The 24,231-nt window shown below is 42.0% G+C and overlaps 1 protein-coding gene across 5 annotated transcripts in view; it reads right to left on the minus strand.

Annotated features, from left to right (window-relative positions):
• The window catches only part of DIP2A (disco interacting protein 2 homolog A), a 124,383-nt gene extending 100,738 nt beyond the window's left edge, over positions 1-23,645 (minus strand). For 3 of the 5 annotated variants that reach the window (XM_054070369.1, XM_054070370.1, XM_054070367.1), the window contains exon 1: positions 23,484-23,642. In XM_054070369.1, coding sequence (XP_053926344.1) covers positions 23,484-23,574 — 91 coding nt within the window. In that variant the 5' untranslated portion in view covers positions 23,575-23,642. Of the gene's footprint in view, positions 1-23,483 lie in introns of all 5 variants that reach the window. The other 2 variants (XR_008450473.1, XM_054070368.1) reach the window with 2 other exon arrangements.
• Positions 23,646-24,231: the final 586 nt, after the last annotated feature.

Genomic DNA, 24,231 nt, shown 5'->3' on the forward strand with positions numbered 1-24,231 from the left:
CCAATTAATGAATTGTTCTTACACTGCTTTGTAAATCCTTAAGCTTACTCCACAGGGAGAAAGGAAAAGCTCAAACTCTACCACTACCTCCGTCCCATTAGAGCTCTCAGTAGAATACAGAAACACATTGACAGATGCCTGCTATACATACACCTGCAGGCGTACCAGTCTGAGCCTGCCCACTCCTCTTACAGTTAATTAGAAAATTGCCCTGTTTTATGTAGGTCAAGATGTTTCCTTTCAGTGGAACATACTCTTATGAACTATTGCACTAGAAGGAAAACGATGAACCACCTTCATTAACCTCATGTTAAATTACAGTTTGTATATCCATGGCAGATACAAGCTTCAAAATGTAATACCCCCTGCAGCTTCATAACAACAGCGATTTTTAAGTAGGAAAACAGTTTTTGACACGCTCAGTTGATATGTTCTGTAAAGTTGATTGGAATTTTCATCCAGAGGTTATGAACAAAATTTATCAAACCAGATACTATTTTCATATCTCTTTATAATGTAAATCATAAATCATCTTTAACATGTCATCCCCTTTAAGAAGCTGAGGAAAGCTATACGGATGGGGGGAAGTGGTGGAAATTATCTTGTACATTGCAAATGTACCGTCTGCTTCCCACAAAAGCCAATAAAACAAGTTCAGTGAAGGGACTAGAAGTAGCTGGGCATATCAATGAATAGTTTATTTTAAAATTTCAGCTAAAAAAGATTTTCTGACACAGCTGGAAATTATTTTGATAAAATACAGAGCTGAAAAGCTTTTGAAGGGATGTTGTGTGCATGCAATGTATCCCCTTTTAAACACTACCAAGAAAATGGCATTTCCAAATAACGAAAATCTCCATGTACTGCAGAGATTAAAATACTCAGACTTTTTGCTTGTCATTTCTAGACACATCAGGGATGTACTACGGAAGTAGAATAATTATTCATTATAATTAATTAGGCCAGAAATAACTGTGTGAACCAATCACTCTACCCTAAAGCAGGCAGTGGTGAGGGAGAGGGAAGATGCTTTGCTGCTAGGTACAAAGACACTTCTCTTCCCTTCATTTGGTTGCATTGACAATTTCTACTGCCATAACATTCAGTAATAGTATCAGACCAAACTCTGTTCCGTGGTTACCATGGGTGACTCCCTGAAAATTGCCCCCAAAGATGCAAATCTAGAAACAACCAGGTACAGAAATGGGAGACCATAAAGAAAAAAAAGAAAAACTTCCTTTAGTACTTTTTGCAGTAGATTTAATACACACTCCTCTCCACTAATGCTGCAAAGAGAAGAAAATTACCAGCTAGATAAATTTTCTGTATAATTCAGTTAAAACAATAACAAAACAAAATTCACAATTAACTTGGTAATAAATACCTTATAACAAGAATTCATCCCTTGCCTTGAAGAATGTGAGTATAAAAATAAAAGAAGGTATATGCACCATTTTTAATACTGTTTAAAACTGTTGTTTTAATTCCCTTTCTGATCCAAGGAGCCATTTTTTTCCTTTCCCAACCTCCACACACTCATTATGTAAAGCACAAGTAAGCAAGATGAAGATATTTCAGACTATCACCCTTCTGCACCTCTTATGTAGCTTTATTTTTATGTTGTACTTTTTTTATGTCAATGATATTGATTTTTTTTTTTTTCTCTCCACTAGTAGCCAAGAAGTAATCCCATCAGCTGCAGATGTTTTAGAAGGAACTGAGCATTTCATATTTACCAGTTGCAAAACGTTCACATTCATACTTTGGTAGCAACCACAAAGCCCAACAGATCACAGCAAAGATGCCACTTGGGCACAAATGTAGAATTACTAAAGATGGAAGCAGCCTTACTCAGAAAACCTATGAGTACAGGAATATACAACTCATTATTTAGACCATAAAGGTCTTTTAAAAATCCACCATGAAATTGAAAATAAACAAACCACAGCACAATTTTCAAAACTCACAGAGTACATCCAAAACATACAAAGAGAAGTCACATAACCTGCAATAGCTAGACCATATACAACTCAATTTATTTTAATTTGCAAACTTTGAAAATTTTTCAATGGATTTCTAGGTCTTGGTTTCAGGTCTACTTAGTTTCCCAATACATTACTACCATACCCTTACATGTATTGTCAAGCCATGCTTTTAGAGGAAAGGTGGAAAGAGATTTAAAGTTGATCTTGAAATAACTGGGGTAGGGGTGGCTACTAGGCCAAGTTTTACTATGAATGCAGATGTTTTGACTTTTTTAAACAAAAAGGTAGTATAAATTTAAAAAAAAAAAAATCTTCATTAGTATCCAAGGTAAAGCTACAAAATAACATAATACAACATAATTTCACTAGGAAATTACCCCTCAATAAAAGACTTCACATAAATCATCTGCTGTGATCACAAAGAAATAGATGAAGTGATTCAGAGTTCCTGGCTGAACTACAACATGATAAACTACACTGAAAAACTAAAAAAAAAAAGAAGCCAGCTGAATTGTTCACGGAAGCATGTGGAAAAGCAAGCCAGCTGGTGCACACAACCTCTCACGGCAGGAGAAAAGAAACATCAATCCCTATTACCACCAGAAAACCTAAGTGCTTACAAGCCTGAGAAGCCCCAGCATGGGTCCCTGTGAGGGCTACACTTAGTTATTTCTAGTTACAACACTACTTATTAAGCATCTAGGTAAGGCTAGGAGTCTATAAATGATAAGCAAACAAAGTATTTTCCTGAATCTATTACCTGAAGAGTGAAAGAATAGGGGTTGTAAAGACCTATCTTGATTACTCACACAAGGAAACAGTGCTTTACCAGTCAAGCTTATCACACAGCACACATCACAAATCTGTTCAAAGTCAGCAACTGAGTGCTCACAAAAATTAAACCAATTCTCTCACACCGTCTGTGAAGGTAGCTGTTATCAAGAACCAAGTCCATCCCACCCACCCGAGGCTCCCATGGATGCTGGTTATGGACATGCTGCTTCTCTCCTGCATGACCCTGTCCACTCCGCTCAGCCATTCCTACTCAACGACCAGACAGGAGCCATCTGTTGGCTATTGGCAGTAGTAAAATTAGTTCCTCAAAATGTTTTCATATCCTTAACTTGACAAATCTTTCTTAGAAAAACCCAGCCTTCTATTTCGTGATGAACTGGGGCTCCCCCGAACAGCAAGAACAAAACCTTGCCATTTCTGCCAGCTCCATTTTTATTTCATTTACATTGTAAGAGCCAAAGGAAAGCCAAGTTCAGTGTTTGCAGCTTCAGATGCTCAAGCCTACAACTAGCAGCCCATCTGAGGCTGAACGTAATGCACTGCTCCATGCCACTGCAGAGGCAGTGGCTAATTAGCAGTATTATCCAAAAGCGAGGTTTGTTAAAACCAAAGCAGTGAAATACATTGTTTTTATTACATTAATAAGGACAAAGTATGTTAGGAAGAAAAAGTGAAACAGGTCCAGTAACAAACAAAACACGTTTCCAGAGTTTTACGTGACACAATACCAATAATCAAAGGCTGCAATGTGTTTGAAAAATACTCTTTTGCAGTAAAATACCCTTAGTTATCAAAGATGTAAAAGAGGTCCAGAGAGACTTGTAAAAGGGAATCTAGAAACATCACTACAACAATAAATCTCTTCTCCAATGACTGTCACTATTACACAGGATTATGCAGGAGAAATAGCATTGCTGAATCTATTAAATCCATTTAAGATTACCAAAATATATATGTTGTCAAATTGATTGCACTCTCTAATGTTCTTTTTTATGGAAAACTGAACATTCAAAACCTGAGAAAAAATGCTTAGAGTAAAACTTTATTTGGTTCCTATTTATTAGAAAAGTTTCTCACCTACACTCACCCTTTTGTCTTGTCTTTTCAGAAGTCCACATGCTTCATTGCTGAAATAATTTAAGAAACTACTTCTGTGGATAAGCCACTGAGCAGGACTGCACCACTGCTGTAGCACACTTGACACACCACCTATTGAAATGAACTTGTTCCTGCCAAATTTACCTCCAATTCCCTTCCGGACAATCAAGGAGCCAGCACACGGGGTCAGCAATCCTCCACAAACAGCACTGAGGACATTGCTGGAGTAAGTTGGCCCAACCAGGCTTTTTGGCCATCACTGTACTCCAACATATTCTGAAGCACTGCCATGGGCTTTCGCTGCTAAACTCCATCTCAGTTATTAAGTGAAGACTTAGTTCCTTATTTAAGACTCACCAAAACCTAACAATTCCTTGGTTATTATATAAATGTAATATGAAGAGCAGGTCAGCCAATTCCATCCAGTTTTTATTCCAGTACATAACTGATTTTTATTTTAACAACTCTGGTAACATTATTTAATTTAACAAGGTGTATAGCCCAGTCTTTGCATTACTAAAATTGAAAGTTTTTTAAGCTTTATTTTATAATTCAGATATACTAATGCATAGACTTCAGAACAAGGCAAAGAACATCAAGACTTAAGCAATTTATCTCATCAGTCCCACCAACCATTTGGCTATACCTGAGCAAACATGTGCTACTAATATGGTGCACAAAGTCTCATTCATGTGAACTATTCTGCATGTTTTTTCTTTGATTCGAGCTATTTCTTTATTAGAGAAATGTGTTCACTGGGATCTAATCTGCTTTTATATCAGTGCATTAAATTGCAAAATAAAAAATAACATAGGAAGAGCAAGCAAAGGACTGGCAACTCAATTAGTCAGCCAGGAAATTAAACCTCAAGGGAAAAAAAAACCACAATAAACTGGCACATTTACCTTTGTTTACCAGTTATAGTCTACTTAATGCCATCTAACAGTTTCTTCTTTCCTTTCTCTGTTACTCCTACACTACACAAAACCCCTGATACACATAAGTGACTGTCATCAAGAACTACATCAGCAGCATTGACTGGAAAATTTTTTCTCAGTGCAAATTTCAAAAGTCATGCTACTTCTAGGAAGAAATTATTGATTTCACATGGAATCTAGCATTTTCTCTATGTGTTCGCATATCTCTATGTATTTTATACATCTGCTCAACTTACTAGATAAGACTCAGCCCTCACTTAGTTGGAATGTGAACGGCAGCTAAAAGACTAACTTAGGAAAGTAAAAAAACCTCAAAGTTCAACTCGATTTCATCTGCCAAAAATGTTATTCTGCTGTAATCTTGTGTTTGCTGCTCAAGAGTTACCAACACACACGAACGTAGTATAGTTGTGCTGGAGCTATGACTAGTGACCTGCTTTCACACCTTGATATTTCAAAAGATTTAACAAAATCAACTTGTATTGAACTTCAGTTTAGTAAGAACTACCCCAAAACGAGGGATTTGATCATTAAGACAAGAACACACTCCTACGCTTATAAGACTTTCTCCCGGTCTCTAAGCAAAACCAGATACATAACTTTTTATTATTGACACACGGGCCTTCATCCAGGTTCTCAATATTGGTCAACACTGTACAGAAGGTTTACCTAATCACATACTATCCCTAATGAAGGCACCCTTAAGATGCATTTAAACAACAGCATCTTTCCAAGTACACATCACCTTGATTTCAAATACTCTAATATCAGAAATGTTGTTCCAATATTTCCTACCAGTAAAAAATGTGTGCTTACTTTCCACGTTATGGTTATGTTTCCAGCCACTGCTTCCTACTGTTTCCTTCTGTGATTTTGTTTTTCATGTAAGCACTAACTCGCCTCCTGCATAAACTGAGTCAATGCAGAACTACCAGGCCCAGTTCCTTAACATATTCTCCCGTTTCTTCAGGTCCCCTCCATCTTTGCCAGCTTACAGGCAGCAAGAGCAAAGAGGTTCCCAGCAACAGATGCGCACACCACCACTTCAGAAAGCAGCTATAATCTATTTCAAATTATAGTAACATGCAGTATGAACATGACCCATCTTGGCCAATGGTTCCCAAACTTTCAGTAGCTGTACACTGAGAAAACTCCTGCAGGATATTCATCTCCTTGCATCTCCCACCCCTACTCTGTCATAAGCATTTCCTCAGCACTGCCACCAACATAAAATTAATGGCTTTCTATGATGAGGTAACCACAGCAGTGGACATGGGTAAACCAATGGATGTGATCTATCTGGACTTCTGTAAAGCCTTTCACATAGCTCCCCACTAAATTGGAGAGATATGGATTAGAAGGCTGGAAGGTTCAGTGGATAAGAAACTGGTTGGATGGTCGTATTCAGAGAGTAGTGGTTAATGGCCAAAGTCCAGATGGAGGTGACAAGTGGTGTCCCTCAGGGGTCCATACTGGGACCGGTGCCGTTTAACATCTTCATCAATGATATTGAGAGCAAGATTGAGTGCAGCCTCAGGAATTTTGCAGATAACACCAAGCTGAGTAGTGTAGTTGCCACACCGGAAGGATGGGATGTCATCCAGAGGGACTTGGACAAGCTGGAGAACTGGGCCTGTGTGAACCTCATGGAGTTCAACAAGGCGAAGTGCAAGGTCCTACACCTGGGTCGGGGCAATCCCCGGTTTCAGTACAGGATGGGGAACAACGTGCTTGAGAGCAGCCCTGCAGAGAAAGACTTAGGGGTGCCGGTCAATGAGTAGCTCAACATGAGCCGGCAATGTGCGCTCGTAGCCCAGAAGGCCAACTGTATCATGGGCTGCATCAAAAGAAGCGTGGCCAGCAGGTCAAGGGAGGTGATTCTGCCCCTCTATTCCTCATCTGGAGTATTGTGTCCAGTTCTGGAATCCTCAACAAAAGGAGTATATGGAAGTGTTGGAATGAGTCCAGAGGAGGTGGTGCAAGGGCTGGAGCACCTCTGCTATGAGGACAGGCTGAGAGTTGGGGTGGTTCAGCCTGGAGAAGAGATGGCTCTGAGGAGATCTTATAGTGACCTTCCAGTACCTGAAGGGGGCCTACAAGAAAGCTGGGGAGGGACTGCTTACAAAGGCTTGTAGCGATAGGACTACGGGCAATGGCTATAAACTGGAGAGAGGCAGATTTAGATGAGACATAAGGAAGAATTTCTTCACCATGAGAGTGGTGAGACACTGGCATATGTTGCCCAGGGAAGCTGTGGCTGCCCCATCCCTGGAGGTGTTCAAGGCCAGGCTGGACAGGGCCTTGGGGAGCCTGATCTAGTGGGATGTGTCCCTGTCCATGGCAGGAGGGTTGGAATTAGAAGGTCTTTAAGGTCCCTTCCAACCCAAACCATTCTATGAAAATTAAGTGGAACCCATTTGATTCCACCTAAAGCCAGGTGGACATTTAACTTGTTCAAAGCTCCCTGTCTTGAGAGCAGTTTGGCAGTACCTAAACTGACCACTATAGCATCACTCTGGCCAAGCTCATGCTTGCCTCATGTTCTGGCATGCCTCGAATTGAAGAACTACTGTCATATGCCCCAAGACCACACAGAGAACCTGCAGGAACTGATTAGCCATCACTTCTTCCTATTCTTTGCAACTGCTGCTTCCCAGAATACCGCACATGGATTTTGCCCTGCAACCTTTGATTCTGTGTCCATAAGTTTGATGGTATTGCCTTTAAATCTCCTTACCAAGCTACTTAGCTATTTAACTTTACTTTTCCCACTGGAATCTGAGAAGTATTCAACTGCTAATTGAATTAAGTATCTATCAAACCTGGGAAACCTACTAAAAATGCTACTATTCAGGAGGTGGTCATACTTATAATTCCATTTTTAAAGTTGTCTCATTAAGTTGCTTTTAAAATCATTCACTGATTTCTAATCATCCGAGCTTCTTACTGACACATGACTAACTCCAATACCTCTATTTTTTTTTCCAGGGATTTCCCTGTGGTTGCTAAGCACTCTTTGGTCTATACAGACCAGCCACATTCTCAGGTCTTCCCTACTCACACAGGCCTCATCCTGTCACAGGATACGCTCATCTAGCATCTGCTAACTGCCTGTGTTACCCCATGTATGCTAATTCCTTCCAATTTACCCATTTAACAGTTCTTCTAAAGCTATGGAGGGTTCTTTGTAAGCTTCCTAATTATTTTCCCTTTATCTATTGAGCTAAGCCTTCATGAAATAATTCTCTTCCCACTCCTTCTAGCACTACTGAAAAATTAACACAGAACCAGAGGGTAATGCAGGCTGAAAGGGACCTCACGAGGTCTCTAGTCCAACCTCCACCCAAAAGCAAGAAAATTAAGAGATCAGACTGGGTTTCTTGTGTGTTTACCCACTTGGATCTTGAAAACCAGAAGAGACTGCACAGCCTCTCTAGAAATTCTGATCTGAAAAGTGAAAAGGCCAATCCTAATTCTTTTCCTTATATCCTCCAGACAGATGTTTCCTGCTTCATTTTAAGTCTATTGCCTCTAATTCCCCCTTCAATCACCACTCTGAAGCGCCTGGTTTCATCCTCTGGATAATATTTCCTTTGGAAATAAGGGACACCAGCAGCTCAAAGATTTTCTCCGCAAACCTCTTCCCTCCTTTTTCAAGGGCTCTTGCATGCAAACTGCCCTTGGTTACTGATTTAAAATTTTCTCACTCCAGTGGACAAGGTTTAACACTCTCAGTTATGACTCAAAAAAGGCACAGAGCATCTTCTGTCCATTCCCTATGCCCAACAGGAAATTCCTTTAGGTAGTTCTGCCTTTCCCAAATTATTTGAGATATATGGGATTTCAATCCAATTATGTCCCAAAATTTCTCGGGATTCATTTGCCCTCAATGCAGTTACTCTTTCAGTCTTGATGGGTCACATTTTGATGATTTTTTGATGTTTGTGTGCTCTGAATGTGAGAATGACAACATTTTAAAATACAGAGGATATCTTCTCGTCCATTCTTTTAGTGTTTGTAGCAATATTATCACACCTGCCTCCAGTTATGCAAAATAAAATTGCTCTAGATATTACCTGCCCAATTAAGGTTCTGGTTTCTTGGTGGCCATTTTCTTACTTTCTTGAGTCAGGGAAACAGTTCTCCCCAAACTGGATTGGAGAAAACAATGACTACTTTGACAGTTCTCTGTGTTTTCAGATCTTGCATATCCCAACCATGATGCATTCTTCCTGCCAAGCCACCAACACAAACTTCATACAGAGAAAGTCTAACTTCAGGTCAGAAAAACAAGAGCACACACTCACTGTTGATCAGCAGGAGGAGACCAACACAATGGCTGCATTACAGAATTCTACCTCAAACGACTGTAGACCTTCTCTCAAGATAACACTAGCAGTTTCAACAGCAGTGACAGGCAGTTGAAGATCTTCAAAGTCAGCAGGTAAAAAACAGAAAACAGGTGTAGTAGTTCCCAGGCCAAAGCCAAAGGATACTAAGGAAAATATAGTTAAAAAAAAAAAAAGGATTAAAAAAAGCAGATTAATTTCTCTAAGCCCGGTCATGTAACACACCTTGGCTAATTTAACAGGTTACTTCTGCTGAAAGACACAGCTCTGCTTGTAACTCCCAACTACTGCACCCTCCCAAACGGCAGCCTTAGAGCTCCTGTGATCACAAAGTACACTTGGTCAAATCACCAGCCAGCAAGTTAATAAAGAGCCAGACCCATTCACTTTGTGCCAGGTAAGTTTTCTGTTCCGTTAACAAACAGCCAGCTCTCTTTTTCTGATACTACCAGATCTTCTTAGTTCCTACAGGGTAACTGCATTCTCATTTTCACTTTTGAAATCTGGTCACTGATTTACACTGAAGTTTTTGGATGTTGCTAAGAAGTAGAGGACTTTTTCACCTTCCCATGCTCTGTCAGTGAGGCAGTGCGCAAAAGGCTGGGTGGGAGCATAGCCAAGCAGCTGAACCAAGCTGGCCAAAGGGATATTCCATATCACGTAACATCATGCCCAATATATAAACAGGAAGTCAATCAAGGGCCAGGGGCCACTGCTTGGGACCAAGGCTGGGTAACAGCAGCCAGGTGATAAGCAATTCATTGTGCATCACCTTTGTATACTCTATTATTACTATCTTCACTCTCTCTTCTGTTGTTGTCCTACTATGCCATCTTTATCTCAACCCTGGAGTCTTCCCACTTTCACCCTTCCTATCTTCTCCCCCATCGCACTGCAGGGTGAGTGAATAAGTGGCTGGATGGTGCAAAGTTGCCAGCGGAGGTTAAACCACAACAAGGAAATATCAATAAAGTAGACAGAAAATATAACTGTACTGGAACAATCATGAGTGTCAAAGCTAGGCAACTCATTCAAGAGGTTTTCCCTTTTTCTTCTGTTGTACTTACGCTCTCTTCATCTTCTTTTGCATCTTGCCCATGTTTACACTGTATAGCTTTATTTAGAGCTGGTGTCAGATTTGGTGTGCATGTTTGGTGCTGTTATTAATGCAAATGTTGTTGAAAGGACATTTAAATGTACTGAGGATTGTTTCAGTTCATTAAGAGGGTGGCTCAGGAGGGGTGTGGCACAAAACTATTTTTCACCTTGGCAAGTAGGCAAAGGGTGCGGCTGCACAAGGCAGGATTGCAGCTGGAGAGACAGACCTGCTCCCTGTCAGTGTGCTCAAAACAACTGCTTCTGCCACAATTTTGCACCACCTCTAGCACTCAGACTCCTCCAAAACCTGCGTGAGATTAACCCAGGAAAACAACTTTATGGGCACAAAACTTTATGGGCACAAAATGGGATGGGTGGGGAGAATCTGTTTTCTTTTAAGTGAATGGTCTGAACTGGCTCATCAAAAGGTCTGTTCGGTCCCATAGATAGCATATGGGATAGTATCCTGCTGCCCAGAGCACAAAAGGAAATACCAAGCAGCAAGGAACTACACTGTTGTCAGCCAATGGTGAAATACCAGAATTCTTCAACTTAATAGCAGATACGTTTTCCTCAAGCTCTTCCACTACCACCAGCTTTTCCCAATAGCTCCTTAACAGTGATCATTGTTAAGTGATTTGTAAACACTAATCACTTGGGAGTCTCTTTATAAAAGAGATTGCAAGCAATTCCTTTAAAACAGTACTCATCTGTGAACTTTCTAAAGCTCACATATTTGATGCCACAACAGCGAAACCTACTACAAAAAAATTCCACCATATGAAACGTTATCCAGCACTAACATACAAAGCCTGACTGCCAAAATGCAAGTTCAGACAAATATTAAAGACAAATACGGAAGTTCAAAACCATCAGATTTAAGTTTGTTCAATCCTATGTAGTCTCTTGCATGCAAGCACTGGGAAAATCTACATGACTACATTTATTTTTCAGCAAGACCTCTGACTCATCCAGTGCGCTGAAGAGACATTGTTCAATGAACAGAATATTGAATAGGTTTGTGTTTTGTTTAATTTGTTTGCCAAAATAGCACAGGTTTCAGAATGTAAAAGAACATGAAAAGGAAGGTCATGGTCAGGGGTGCAGACTGGGGGTGCTTGTGAGGGAGTTACTAGGCTGGCACCATGTGTTGAAATTTTTTAATCCCAAAATAAAAAAATCTGTATTTGTTTATACTCAAAATGGTCTCATTCAGATATGCTATGGTATGAAAAGCCACCTGGTCCTATGTTCAGATTTATCTGAGCGTGTATTTATTTCAGAAGTCCTACCAAGATCCCCAGAAGTGCCTCTTGTTTGTGTTCAGAACCTGATGAAGCAGCAATAACCTGTTGAATGTTCGGGACTGGATGCAATACAGAAAGCAGGACCACATAAGAATATATATATTTTTATTTTTTTTCTAAAAAAAAAAAAAGGGATGGCACTGCTTGCATAGAAGCTGGCATCTTCAAAGATAACAACTGGATATGGTTTAACCCTGTATAACCTGTATTCAGTTTCCAGGTATCTGCAGAATAAAGCTATCTGCTGATCAGTTGTTTTTCACTCAGTCTCTCACACTTAAGAGATCGAAACAAAGAGTGTCTACATGGGAAATTCATTAGCAGTGATACTGTCCTACTTCAAAGCAACAGATTTTGACACTTGCCTACAAAAGCCTTGGCAAAATCTGACGCACTGCTGATATTATCCTTCCAAATGCTATGTTACAGAAGCTTTTTTTTCAAAAGATTACAAGGTAGCACAGTAAACTACTTGGTGCCTGGATTCACTATACAAATCTGAAAGTTTCTGAATAAATATAAAAATATCAGAGGATCCATGCTAATGGGTTGTTGCTTTTTCCTTCAAAGTAAAAGCAAATGGGCTCCCAATGCAAGAGCTCATGGATGGGGACCAACAGAACATGAGAGGTTAACAGCAGCACAAGGGAAAGGGATACCTAAAGGTAGATTACATCCACTCCATTTCATGTTGCAATACTTGCTCCATCTAAGCTTATTCACCAGGCTGTTTGAACTCTATTTCAAGCACAGAAGTTCCCTTACTAAAAACAAACAAACAAACAAATAAAACAAAACACTAACAAACAAACAAGCAAACAAACAAAACCACACCAAAAACCCCACCTGTTCTGCTGAGGTGCTTGTCAACAGGATTTTGCTTATTTTATTTCTTAACTTTTTTTAAACCATGAAGTCTGAATCCTGACTTTTCAGGAAAACACTACAAAGCTATGCAATCAAGATTTAATTTTTATCATCACCTGATGATAATAAAAACTGAGGCATACCTACACATCTACATGAATGCTCCAAATGGATTTTTCTGCCTTAAGTCATGAATCTGTAGTTATTTTTCTTCCAATATAACAGTTTCTACATAATACACCCTTATGCTTCAAAACCACCTCTTACTATGGTGACTATTTCAGTTACCAACAATACTTTAAAGACGTCTAAGATAAGAAGTAAAATGCACTAGCATTTTTAAATTGACATTCCAAATTATGTTTAAATTTTTTGAATAATTAGTTTAAACATTCATAAGACAAAGACATTTCTGTTCACAATGGATAAATGCTTCAGTGCCGTACATGATTTTAGTCTGGAATAAAGAGGTCCCTACACAGCTAATACAAAAATACAGATACTCTTAGAGTTAAGGATTTGAACAGCTATAATTAGTCCTTTCATTTTGACTGATGATCAGAGGACATTTTAATGGCCTTACTGCATTTTATAAACAGCTGTGGAATTTTAAATCAATTAAACTCCCATTCATCTAATATCTAGAAGCTGCAGATATGATCTGTACAAATGCTAAGTTTTATCTGCCTTGCCCATTCATCTAACTTGACTAGGTTTCTCAAGTTCCCCAGTATTCTCTCTCCAGTCTCAGTATGAGGAAAACAATCCCACCCAGCTACTATCCACTTTTCTATTATGACTTCTATTATTTTATGAGATCATTTTGCTTTTTACTCCTGGAAAATTTAGACCCTTCGGAGGTCTCGTAACAGAGCTTTACAATCCCATGTCCTGAGTTCCTACCAGCTTCCCTGTTATCCATTAATTTGGCAGATTTAAAAAAAACTGGAAAGTAGCCCAACACAATTTTCTCATAGAGAAGGTTAGGCAGTATTTAGATGTTTTACTCCAGAAAAAATTTATTTAGTGCAATCTTTATACTATGACATACACATATTTGTACAAGATTTCTCTTTTGGAAATAAAGCTACCTTTCCAAGAAAATTGTCTTGGCATACCACTATTAACAGCTCCATCTTCCAGTCAAAATTATGTAACTTTGAACTTTCCAATATCCCCAAACTCTGAAGCTTTTCTGATTTTTGCATGTTTTCTTAGCCTTGGACTGTATGAAAACAACTGAATGCCAATAATCCTATATTCCCTACAGTTTCATGGCTAAATCCTCCTGTGCTTCAGCAATGAGATGCTGTTTTAGCTTCCCTCAGAAACAATGGCATTGTTTTCCATAATTATCTTTCTTACTTGTCCACTTTTTCAGTGTACTTGACTTAGCCCGTAACCCATGGGTTTAAAACACAAAAAAAAATGGACACAAGTTTATAATAATTTCAAAGGTTTTTATATTTTTATTAGACACTCAAATTTTGTCTCAACAACTAAACCAATTTACTCATAAATTTAGAAGGAATGTTAGTTCCCAAATTATGAAAGATATTTAAAGAATTTAAAATTCTAAAGCTTTTACAATTGCTGAGGTTCCCTTGCACCAATATACCAGAAAGCAGCATTATTTTAACATTCCTTCCAAAAGAAGAAAGATTGATATCAAGAAATTCTGATTATTCATGTCAGCCATCATAGAACCATAAAATCACCAGGTTGGAAAGGACCCACTGGATCATCGAGTCCAACCATTCCTAACACTCCCTTAAACCATGTCCCTAAGCACTTCATCCACCCGTTCCTTAAACACCTCCAGGGAAGGTGACTCGACCACCCCTGGGCAGCCTGTTCCAGTGCCCAGTGACTCTTTCTGTGAAGAATTTTTTTCTGATATCCAACCTGAACCTCCCCTGGCAGAGCTTCAGGCCATTCCCTCTTGTCCTGTCCTCATCACTTGGGAGAAGAGGCCAGCTCCCTCCTCTCCACAACCTCCTTTCAGGTAGTTGTAGGGAGTAATAAGGTCTCCCCTCAGCCTCCTCTTCTCCAGACTAAACAACTGCAGCTCTCTCAGCTGCTCCTCAGAAGACTTGTTCTCCATCCCCCTCACCAGCTTCATTGCTCTTCTCTGGACATGCTCCAGAGCCTCAACATCCTTCTTGTGGTGAGGGGCCCAGAACTGAACACAGTATTCGAGGTGCGGTCTCACCAATGCCAAGTACAGAGGGAGAATAACCTCCCTGGACCTGCTGGTCACACTGTTTCTGATACAAGCCAAGATGCCATTGGCCTTCTTGGCCTACCTTGGCACACTGCTGGCTCATGTTCAGTTGGCTGTCAACCATTACCCCCAAGGTCCTTCTCCTCTGTGCAGCTCTCCAGCCACTCTTCCCCCAGTCTGTAGCACTGCATAGGGTTGTTGTGCCCCAAGTGCAGGACCCGGCATTTGGCCTTGTTAAACCTCATGCATTGGTCTCAGCCCAGCGGTCCAGCCTGTTCAGATCCCTCTGCAGAGCCTCCCTACCCTCCAGCAGATCCACACTTCCTCCCAGCTTAGTGTAATCCGCAAACTTGCTAAGGGTGCACTCAATGCCTTCATCCAGGTCATTGATAAAGACATTGAACAGAGCTGGACCCTGTACCGAGATCTGAGGAACCCTACTTGTGACTGGCCTCCAGCTGGAGTTAATTCCATTTACCACCACTCTCTGGGCCCGGCAATCCAACCAGTTTTCAACCCAAGAGAACGTGCGCCTGTCCAGGCCAGAGGCTGACAGTTTCTGAAGCAGAATGCTGTGAGAAACTGTGTCAGAGGCTTTACTGAAGTCCAAGAAGACTACATCCACAGCCTTTCACCCAACGGGGAGGGGAGGGGATGTTTGGAATCAAATAGATCACAAGTTCTAAACCCAAGTCCTTAAGTAGTAACATTAATTCCTATACCGTTGTTAATTAGATTTCTTTTAAACACAACTTTCCTCGGTCTTAAAATAAAATCCACTGGCATATTACCACTAAACAGCCAAAGGCTTCATTGTCATTAAATGCACATTACTTCACTGCTATTAAAAACATCTACAAACCTATAAACCTGCAAAAGCTACTATTTTATCATGTGGTTTACCATCTGAAAGTAGTACTGTCAACATGATCAGTTTTTTGGCAAGAAGCAGGGGATCCCTCTCTGGTCACAATGTAAAGGTATTCTACTTAGAGAAAAATCTCCATTTAAAATAACCTGAACGAGTTATGCACACCACCATTATTTTGCAGTGGACAGTCATATTTTCCTCGTAGCGCAAAACTATGCAATGGTCTTTATACAGCATCAGTTAATTTTATTGCAGTTGTTCTACCAAATATGCTATTGAGTGAAAACAACTGCAAAATAAGTACTCAAGTTTTGAGGTACAGAATTTCCCTTTTAAAGGGGCATTGACAACCTACTTCATATGATGAATGTGATTTTGTTAACATCAATACTGCATGAGTCATCAATCTATCGAACAGCAACCTCTAGTCACCACAGGGAATTCTCTCATACCAATTGATAATCCCTCTTTATTTTGCACTGTCAAAACATTGCTCGTTTTAACACGGCAAGGCTACCTCTTGTTATAATTCAGCCAACATCACTTTTACTGTGGTCACTGGTTATGGGCTCAGTGAATAACAGCCGGTAATGAAAAAAACATTGGGGGACAGCAAGGAAAAGAATTAATGGCTCAGGGAATACCCATCAGGTGTATCTCCTCTTAAGGAAAGTGAAGTGCCATTTCACTCCCTTATGCCAAAAAGCTTATCCTGTTATCACACTTTTCACTGCAGCACATAATCATTGCCTGCAGACTGTTTCTGCTAAAAAGAGGCCAGATCAAAGACCAACGGTAAAAACCCTACAGTTATCACAGGACACAGTGTGACAGTCAGCTGGAAATCTCCCTTGCTTTGTTACCTTGGATCATAACTACAAAGTTCCAGGATGAGCGTCCACCCTGGTACAGGGGACAATAATCAGCAGAAGCATGCAGCATGGTATGGCTCATGCATAGCACACACCACTACAGCCATGGGATGGACTCAGCAGCGCATTCAGAGCAGGGTGGGCTGTCAGAGGGGAATGTGTCAGCCAGTGTGAACTCACAAGACAGATAAGAACCTAATGCCTGGTTAAGGGGGAAACACCACTGCTCCTGCATGTGACAGATTCCCACCACTGACTTTGCATAGCACCTGGTGCTAACCAGAATCTGTGAGCTGAATCTGCTCCGCACAAAGAAATTGCTCATCTATAATCTTTATACCGTTCCACAGGACTTCTCTTTTCAGCCTCACAGTTGTGCTGCCACCCTCCATAGGGCATATACCCTTCATTGCTGGCCTACTCCTACCTACCTGCCTTGTTGCAATAGGAAAAAAAAACAGAATCCAAACCCTCACCTTTCCTCACCTCCAAAAAAGCTGCAGTTCTGGAACTGCCCTGAAGAAACCTCTTCGTGGCAGGATGGAGCTGAAAGCCCTCTAGTTATCATTGAACCACCTACCATTACAGGATTTCAGTTCTCCACATGCAAATTGCTTTTTCAAACCCTATCTGATAAAATATTGAGTGACTTGTATTTCCTTGTATCTGATTAATTGCAGATCTGTGGGACACAAACATATTGATTTGCATCACAATTTATAAGAGTTTTTACATTTCGAGTTCTAGAAGGACAAAATGCTGCTACAACCAGCAAGGACGTTTCATTACAGGCTGGATCCAGGACAATTTTTGTTTCAGTCTGGTGAAGGAGTACTGTACCCAGAGCCCAGGGACGACGGACAGAGGTCCCCTGAGGCTCCCTTCACAGCAGCCAGAGAACAGAGAAGCAAGGCAAGCAGAAGGTTCCCGTTTTAAAAAACAAGTACAAGATGGGAAATGGAAAGAATGATCTCCTACAGCAGTGGAAGGGTGCCCCCAAACTTCATCAGAAAGCCACTAGACAAAGGATAATAGAGCAGAAAGGGAAGAAGCAAAATACCACTATGGTACTCTTTTCTAGAAGAAAGGAAGGAGCTAGAACTGATACTGCCCAATGCAAGCACACACCATTCAGATATCACCATCAACCTGTTAAGTGTAATTGGCAGTTTCTGCAGTAGTGTGGAATATCATTTTAAGGATAAATAAAGAAATGCTACATTTCTAATTTTCTTCTGAAGTACCTGTTTACTTTGAAATAGACTCTATGAACAAAGGGATAAGAAAGAAAGAAAGAAAGAAACAAACAAACAAACTGGGAAGAAGGAAAAACTCAAAAAAAAATTGGCAATATGAATTATAATAAAAAGCCAGAATAAAAGATTATTTGTATCTACCATCATATTATGACATAAGCTATTAGTATATTTCCAGTGTCTATAAATGGCAAATACTAGAAAAGGCAGATTTTTGTCAAATCTTTCTTGCTGGTGTCCAGGAGGAACACTGAACAAGAAGTTCCTGCTGGTGAGGCTATACCAGCAAACTACTTCATGGTTAGGGCAAGGCTCGGTGCTTGAAAAGCCTTCAAAACGTGCTGTGGCCACAAGGAGCACAATGGATGGAAGCATCCCACATACAAAGTGTCTACCTACAGGTCACCCAGATGGACTGTATCTCAACAGACACGTAGCCTTCAAAGGAACTCCCGTCTGCCTGAGTCAGATTACCAAGATTCTGATCGCACTTGCAGAACAAATATGCCACTCTGGACCACACCAAGTAAGGATGCTATTTCCTTTTTAGAGTTTAATATCAATAGTTTCATTAAAGCTGTCATAACCCCAGTAAGCTTGGGCATAAACAAAAACGAGATTTTGGAACAACAGCCTACCACCGGGAAAGCACCAGCTTTAATCTCCTAGAAGACATCCTCAAAGAAGGCTGTAAGTATATTGGAATCCATAAATGTGTTTGTTGTGTCTATTCCAAACAGCAACAAATTAAATTCTTCACTTGCAACAGGCTATCAAAAGCCCCTCCTTTTCCTTAAATAATAGAATCTCTCCCTAATAATAATCCCATAATACATGCATTAAACTACATAAACCGAAGAATGACGTGAGTTGAGAACATGCTTAAAGAGCCACCAAGCAAACACTGGACTCCGACAAGATCAAGCCATTATAACTAGATTCTCTGAATATTTCACACGAAGGTATAGTTAGCTACATCATGGTGCAGCTGTAGAATCAAAACCTGTTCAAGCCAAAACCAGCCTAGGTATAGGCATATTTTGATGAAAGGATTCAAGCATGCTTGTACCGATATAAGGCATGTTTGAGTTGGCAACCACTTGTCCATTTATATATAATACAGCACAAAAGCAGCCAGTATTCATAAAGACTACAATATTACCTGACCTCCAGACAGGTAATCATCAGTTTCCATCAATTGATAGTCACCAACAACGAGCCCTCAGAGCCCTTCTTCAGCTACCTTACATGATCAGATTTAAAGGATCCCTTGTGTACAGCAACCACAAAGCCTGCAATGGCAACTACTCCTTGCCACAAGACTGTTTCATAATGAATAAACAAATAAACAAAAAAATAGATCAGAAACCCGCTTCCCTTTGAACATTGTGTGACAATTTCAGTCACAAAGTAGACCTAAGGATATGAACTAGCCTGAAGGACAGTCAGCTGATCCCCAAGACTTGCGCTGGGTGTAACATGCAAGAACAAGCTGTGTAGACTTACTCAGTCCCCATGGGCATTTGGCAAGCACCATGTACTATCACACAATTAACAGTTTCTGTTGGAGATGCCCTGAAATTAGGCAACAAAGAGGCTGCAGGTCAAGTTTCACAGGCCACCATCCACTTACAACACATCTGTCTCCCTAGCTCCAACTGCTCTTCTCACCAATGGCCTCAGATTATGTTTATTTCCAAGTATTAAAATGACCGCAAATAAACAGCAAAATCAAGTTTTAATTAGGACAGGAAACTACATGACAATACATTTCTACCTCAGGAGTAATATTATAGCCTATTTGATAGAAGTCATCAAGAAAAGCATTTCCCATCTGGCAATCAGTGAGGTAATGAAATAGATTAGGACTAGAAAAAAATATCTTCAGCCTCTGTGTAGTAGGTAATCTCTGTTAGGATTTTCAGCTAGGTTCCAAAACAAGCCTGACCTACAAATTCCTAGGAAACAGAAGAAAACACAAATCCATACATTTACATCTAAAGCTAATCAGAAATTCAGTCAAAAAAAAAAGGGAAGAGCATTGCAGCATTCAAATACTGGTCAAACAGCCACATGCAAGTCTGCAAATCCACGGTTTTCTTTCCTCAGCTTTTGTGTAACATTTACTGAATGCAAACTGTGCGTTATACACCCAAACGGACCAGTCTCATCAGAATGAGACAGCAACAAGCACAAAAAAATTTCAAGTAAAGAAACAAATGTAGTTGAGCGTTCCTGTAAGAACCTGAGCTGTCAGCTGTGGGCACAGCCATTATGAACAACTCCAGAAGACAAAGCCACGCAACATAGCAGCAGTGGAGATGGTCCTCAATGCCATGTAGACATAGAATACCATTTTATCTTTAATAACACCTACTCCTCCATATACTGCCCTTGGATTAGAAAAGCACAAGCAAGGCATCTTCTTGCACAGATGACTGAGAAGAAGCCAAACATGACCCACATCCCCTAGGCTCGGGAGACTACAGGTGAAGCTACTGAAATAAATGGTAGAAGTATAGTGCCAATCTCTCTTCACAAAAAGTTCTTTAAATGTCAAGATTTACTTAGGCCAGAGGAAAACTTTCATGCCTTCCCTCTCTTACCCAAAACATGCATCTTATTTCATAAGCCAGCGAATTATAGCTATGTGCCATGGAAAAGCTGTAGCAGAAATAGTGGGAAAGCTCTAAGAAGTGTAAAATTGAGGAGTCCTTTGCACAAGAGAACAGTCAAAAGTTGTTTCAAGGCATAGCTTTCAACTAAAAGATGGATTTAATGAATAGACAAATTATACAAGTAACATTTATGTCTAAGTAAGACCTGCTCTTCAAAATTATCACATCTTAATGAAAAGCAGTGTACAAACACCTTTAGACACATAATAAACACAGGTATATAATAAACTATCATAAACCAGGTAGGGCTTTAAAAAAGAATGTTTTTCCTACAAAATCTCCACTGCAAATTGGATTGTTTTTCAAACGGAGTGGTGGGCTACAGCCCTAGTTCTCTTTCAGAGCACAGAAAAAAACCCAAACATTTTGTACTGACTAATAAGAAAATAAAGTATTGGACTTCCACAGCACCACTTTAATGCTTTTACAGAAGATCCTGCCAGGCTGATTAGGGAACTCCATATCTTTCCATTACATCAGAAAGTCGCAGTACCTTACAATACTACAGTAAGAAAGTTTAGCCTACAGATCAATGAGCTACAATTCAGTTCAGCTGCTAATCACCATCTCCAAATTGTCCTTATTGTTCAAAAACGTTGCGGCAGATCTTTTACTTTTCACTAAAAAAAACCCACTAATTTTTTTCAGCTAAAAATTGCGGTATTGATCTAGCAAAGCAACATAGCAGCACTGTTCCAGTTTGGTTTTGGGTGTTTTTTTTTTTTTTATCCAACTATTCTTCTTCTTTTTTTTTATCCAACTATTATTCTTCTCGTACATGAAGAATACAAACAACTGTCAATCAAGTGATTAGTACTCTGTAAAAGTGGAAGAATCTGTCCCATTACACATGATCAGAACTGTAGCAAGAACTGAGTTCCCTCCCCATCCAAAACTCTTCTAAGTGAAGACTTTGTTTTGGTTTTGCGTTGTCTTTAGAAAGTAGCACTGTACTCTGTCTTTATTTTTCTCTAAATCTAAATGCAACCACTTTTCCCAGCTTTCCGTATGACAGCCTGGGGCAAGACCATAGAAAGCTTTTCATTATCTTCCTGATTTATTTATAGGTGAAAATAATGCAATCGAAGAGAATATATGTTGTTCCTTCCCCAGCACATCATACATGACACTTCAATTAACAATGTACACATACAAAGCAGAAAGGGAACTTGCTGTCACATTTCTTCTTTTCTTTTCCTCCTTTCATACTTCCTCTCAAATCATGGTACCATCCTCACAAGAATGACCTTCTACAATTTATAGTGTATTCAGCATAATAAATTGCCCATTAAATCTCCCTGCAGTCCTCCTGTTTTCACACACACACACCCCCCTTCGTTAAGGCTGAGGTCAGCTACAACATCTACACATAAAGTGCAGAAGAGCACTGCACATATGCCAAAAGACTGCTGAAAGCTTGAGGAAGTCATCATCAGCACTGGCCTTCCACTATGGACTGGATTCTGCTCAAATAAAAAGCGAAGTAATGGCAAAACTGTATGGGTATCAATTTACTTCTGGAAGTAGTAAGGTACTACATAATACTTGTATCCAATTTAGATAGATTCAAATGCAAGTATCTAATCCCAGATCCCTATTCCTCCTTCTTTTTCAAGTAAGCAAGTTCTGAATATTAACAACTGAGGGGTCCATTAAAAGCACCAAATACGAACATCAAGTGACCGCAGAACAGGAACACACCCACAAATGCTTTCAAGTCATTTAGGCAATACAGAAAAGGAATCGCACATCAGATCAAAGATTGTACCTAAGATCATAGATCAAGTCTTCAGAAGGGTCAAGAAGTTTGATCTAGCATTACCACTTTATCTAATCACATAATTAATCTAGTGGGTATACAGCCATACATATTTCAGTATCAATGCTCCATACTAAGACAGTTCGCGATCATTAGCTGCTTCACGGATTTAACATCCTGCGGACCCATAGATAAAGAAAGATTCCAGCGGTTAAACAAACACACAGTCAGGACTTACACAAAGGAGGAGCCAACACCAGGACATCCTGGCTGCTCAGCTAGCGCCAGCAGGCACACACCAAGAGCATGTGGCACCCGCTGCACACGACTGCAGCTCATGAGTCGTAGAATCATAGAATCAAGCAGGTTGCAAAAGACCTCTTGGATCATCAAGTCCAACCATTCCTATCTGCCACTAAACCATGTCCCTGAGCACCTCGTCTACCCATCTTTTAAACACCTCCAGCGATAGTAACTCTACCCCCTCCCTGGGCAGCCTCTGCCAGTGCTCAGTGAACCTTTCTGTGAATTTTTTTTCCTGATATACAGCCTGAACCTCCCCTGGCGCAGCTTGAGGCCATTCCCCCTTGTCCTGTCCCGTCTCTTGGGATAAGAGGCCAGCTCCCTCCTCTCTGCAACCTCCTCTTCTCAAGGCTAAACAACCCCAGGTCTCTCAGCTATTCCTCGTAAGACTTGTTCTCCAGCCCCTTCACCAGCTTTGTTGCTCTTCTCTGGACACGCTCCAGAACCTCAAGATCCTTCTTGTAGCGAGGGGCCAGAACTGAACACAGGATTCGAGGTGCGGCCTCACCAGCGCCAGAATCACCTCTCTGGACTCGGCGCCACAGCAGCTCCTGTTGCACAAGCAGCAGCCCGTGCCCCGCTCGGCTCCCAGCACTGCAGCCGGCCTGCACGGACGAGCTGAACTTGGACAACAAAGTTACTGAGCTCAGACTTCGCTTCCGCACCGAAGGCTCCGCACTGGGGCCGAGGAAAAGGCGACCCGGGAATCGTTCCCTAAAGAGAGCGCGGGGCAGGTAGCGCACGCATCGGAAAGCCCTACTCCGCAGGCTCCTGCCGCCCTGCCCAGGGACCGAGGGGATCCCGCAGGGCTGCTCCACACGCAGCCCCGAAGGGAAAGGGAGGAATGGTAGCTTCTGGACACGGCGAGGGCCGCGTGGGCCGAGGGGAACCGCGGGGCCACGTCGGGGCGGGTGCCGCCCTGCGCCTCAGCGCGCGGAAGCGCGAAACCCTCCGGAGACGCGTGGACGCGTCGGGGATTGGGCCACAATTAGCGACGCGTGTTTTAAAGCAGCTGGTTTCGCAACGCGCCCGGCCCAGCCGAGCCCGAGCGGCAGCATCGCGCGGCCGCCCCGCTCCGCTCACCCTCCGATAGCTCCAGCTCCAGCTCCGCCAGGCTCTCGCGCACCTCGGGCGGCAGCGCCTCCAGCGCGCAGCCCCCACGCTCCGCCGCCATGGCGGGGAGCGGGCCCTGCCGCAGCCGCCGGCGCGTGCCCCGCGCCAGGGGAGGGGCGGGGAGGAGCGGGGCGCTCCCAGGCCGCTCCGCGGCGGGAAGGGCGGGGCGCGGCTCCCCCTGGCGGCGGAAAGCAGCACACACCGCCCCCTTCTCCGCGGCTCCGCCCACAGCTCCACCCCTGAACCGCACCTCTGCCCGCTGCTCCGCAGATCTGCTCCCTCCACCGCAGGTGCGCCCCCTCCACCGCAGATCTGCCCCCCAGCTCCGCCCCCTGTCCCGCAGCTCCGCGCCTTTCCCCGCAGCTCCGCCCCGTCCACCGCAGCTCCGCCCCACAGCTCCGCCTCCAGCTCCGCCCCAGCCCCGAAGCTCCGCCCCCTCCACCGAATATCGGCCCAACAGCTCCGCCTCCAGCTCCGCCCCTGTCCCGCAGATCCGCCCCCTCCGCTGCAGCACCACAGCTTGCACGACAGCTTCGCCCCCAGCTCCGCCCCTGCGCCGCAGCTCCACCCCAGCTCCGGCCCTTGCACCTAGGCTCCGCCCCAGCTCTGCCCCTTTAATCGCGGCTACGCCCCCAGCTTCGCCCTGATCCACAGGCCCCGCCCCATGGACAGCGCTTTGACCACGCCCCCTATGACCACCTTTCGGCCCGTCCCACTC

Source organism: Cuculus canorus, chromosome 6, assembly GCF_017976375.1.
Source record: "Cuculus canorus isolate bCucCan1 chromosome 6, bCucCan1.pri, whole genome shotgun sequence".
NCBI lineage: Eukaryota > Metazoa > Chordata > Aves > Cuculiformes > Cuculidae > Cuculus > Cuculus canorus.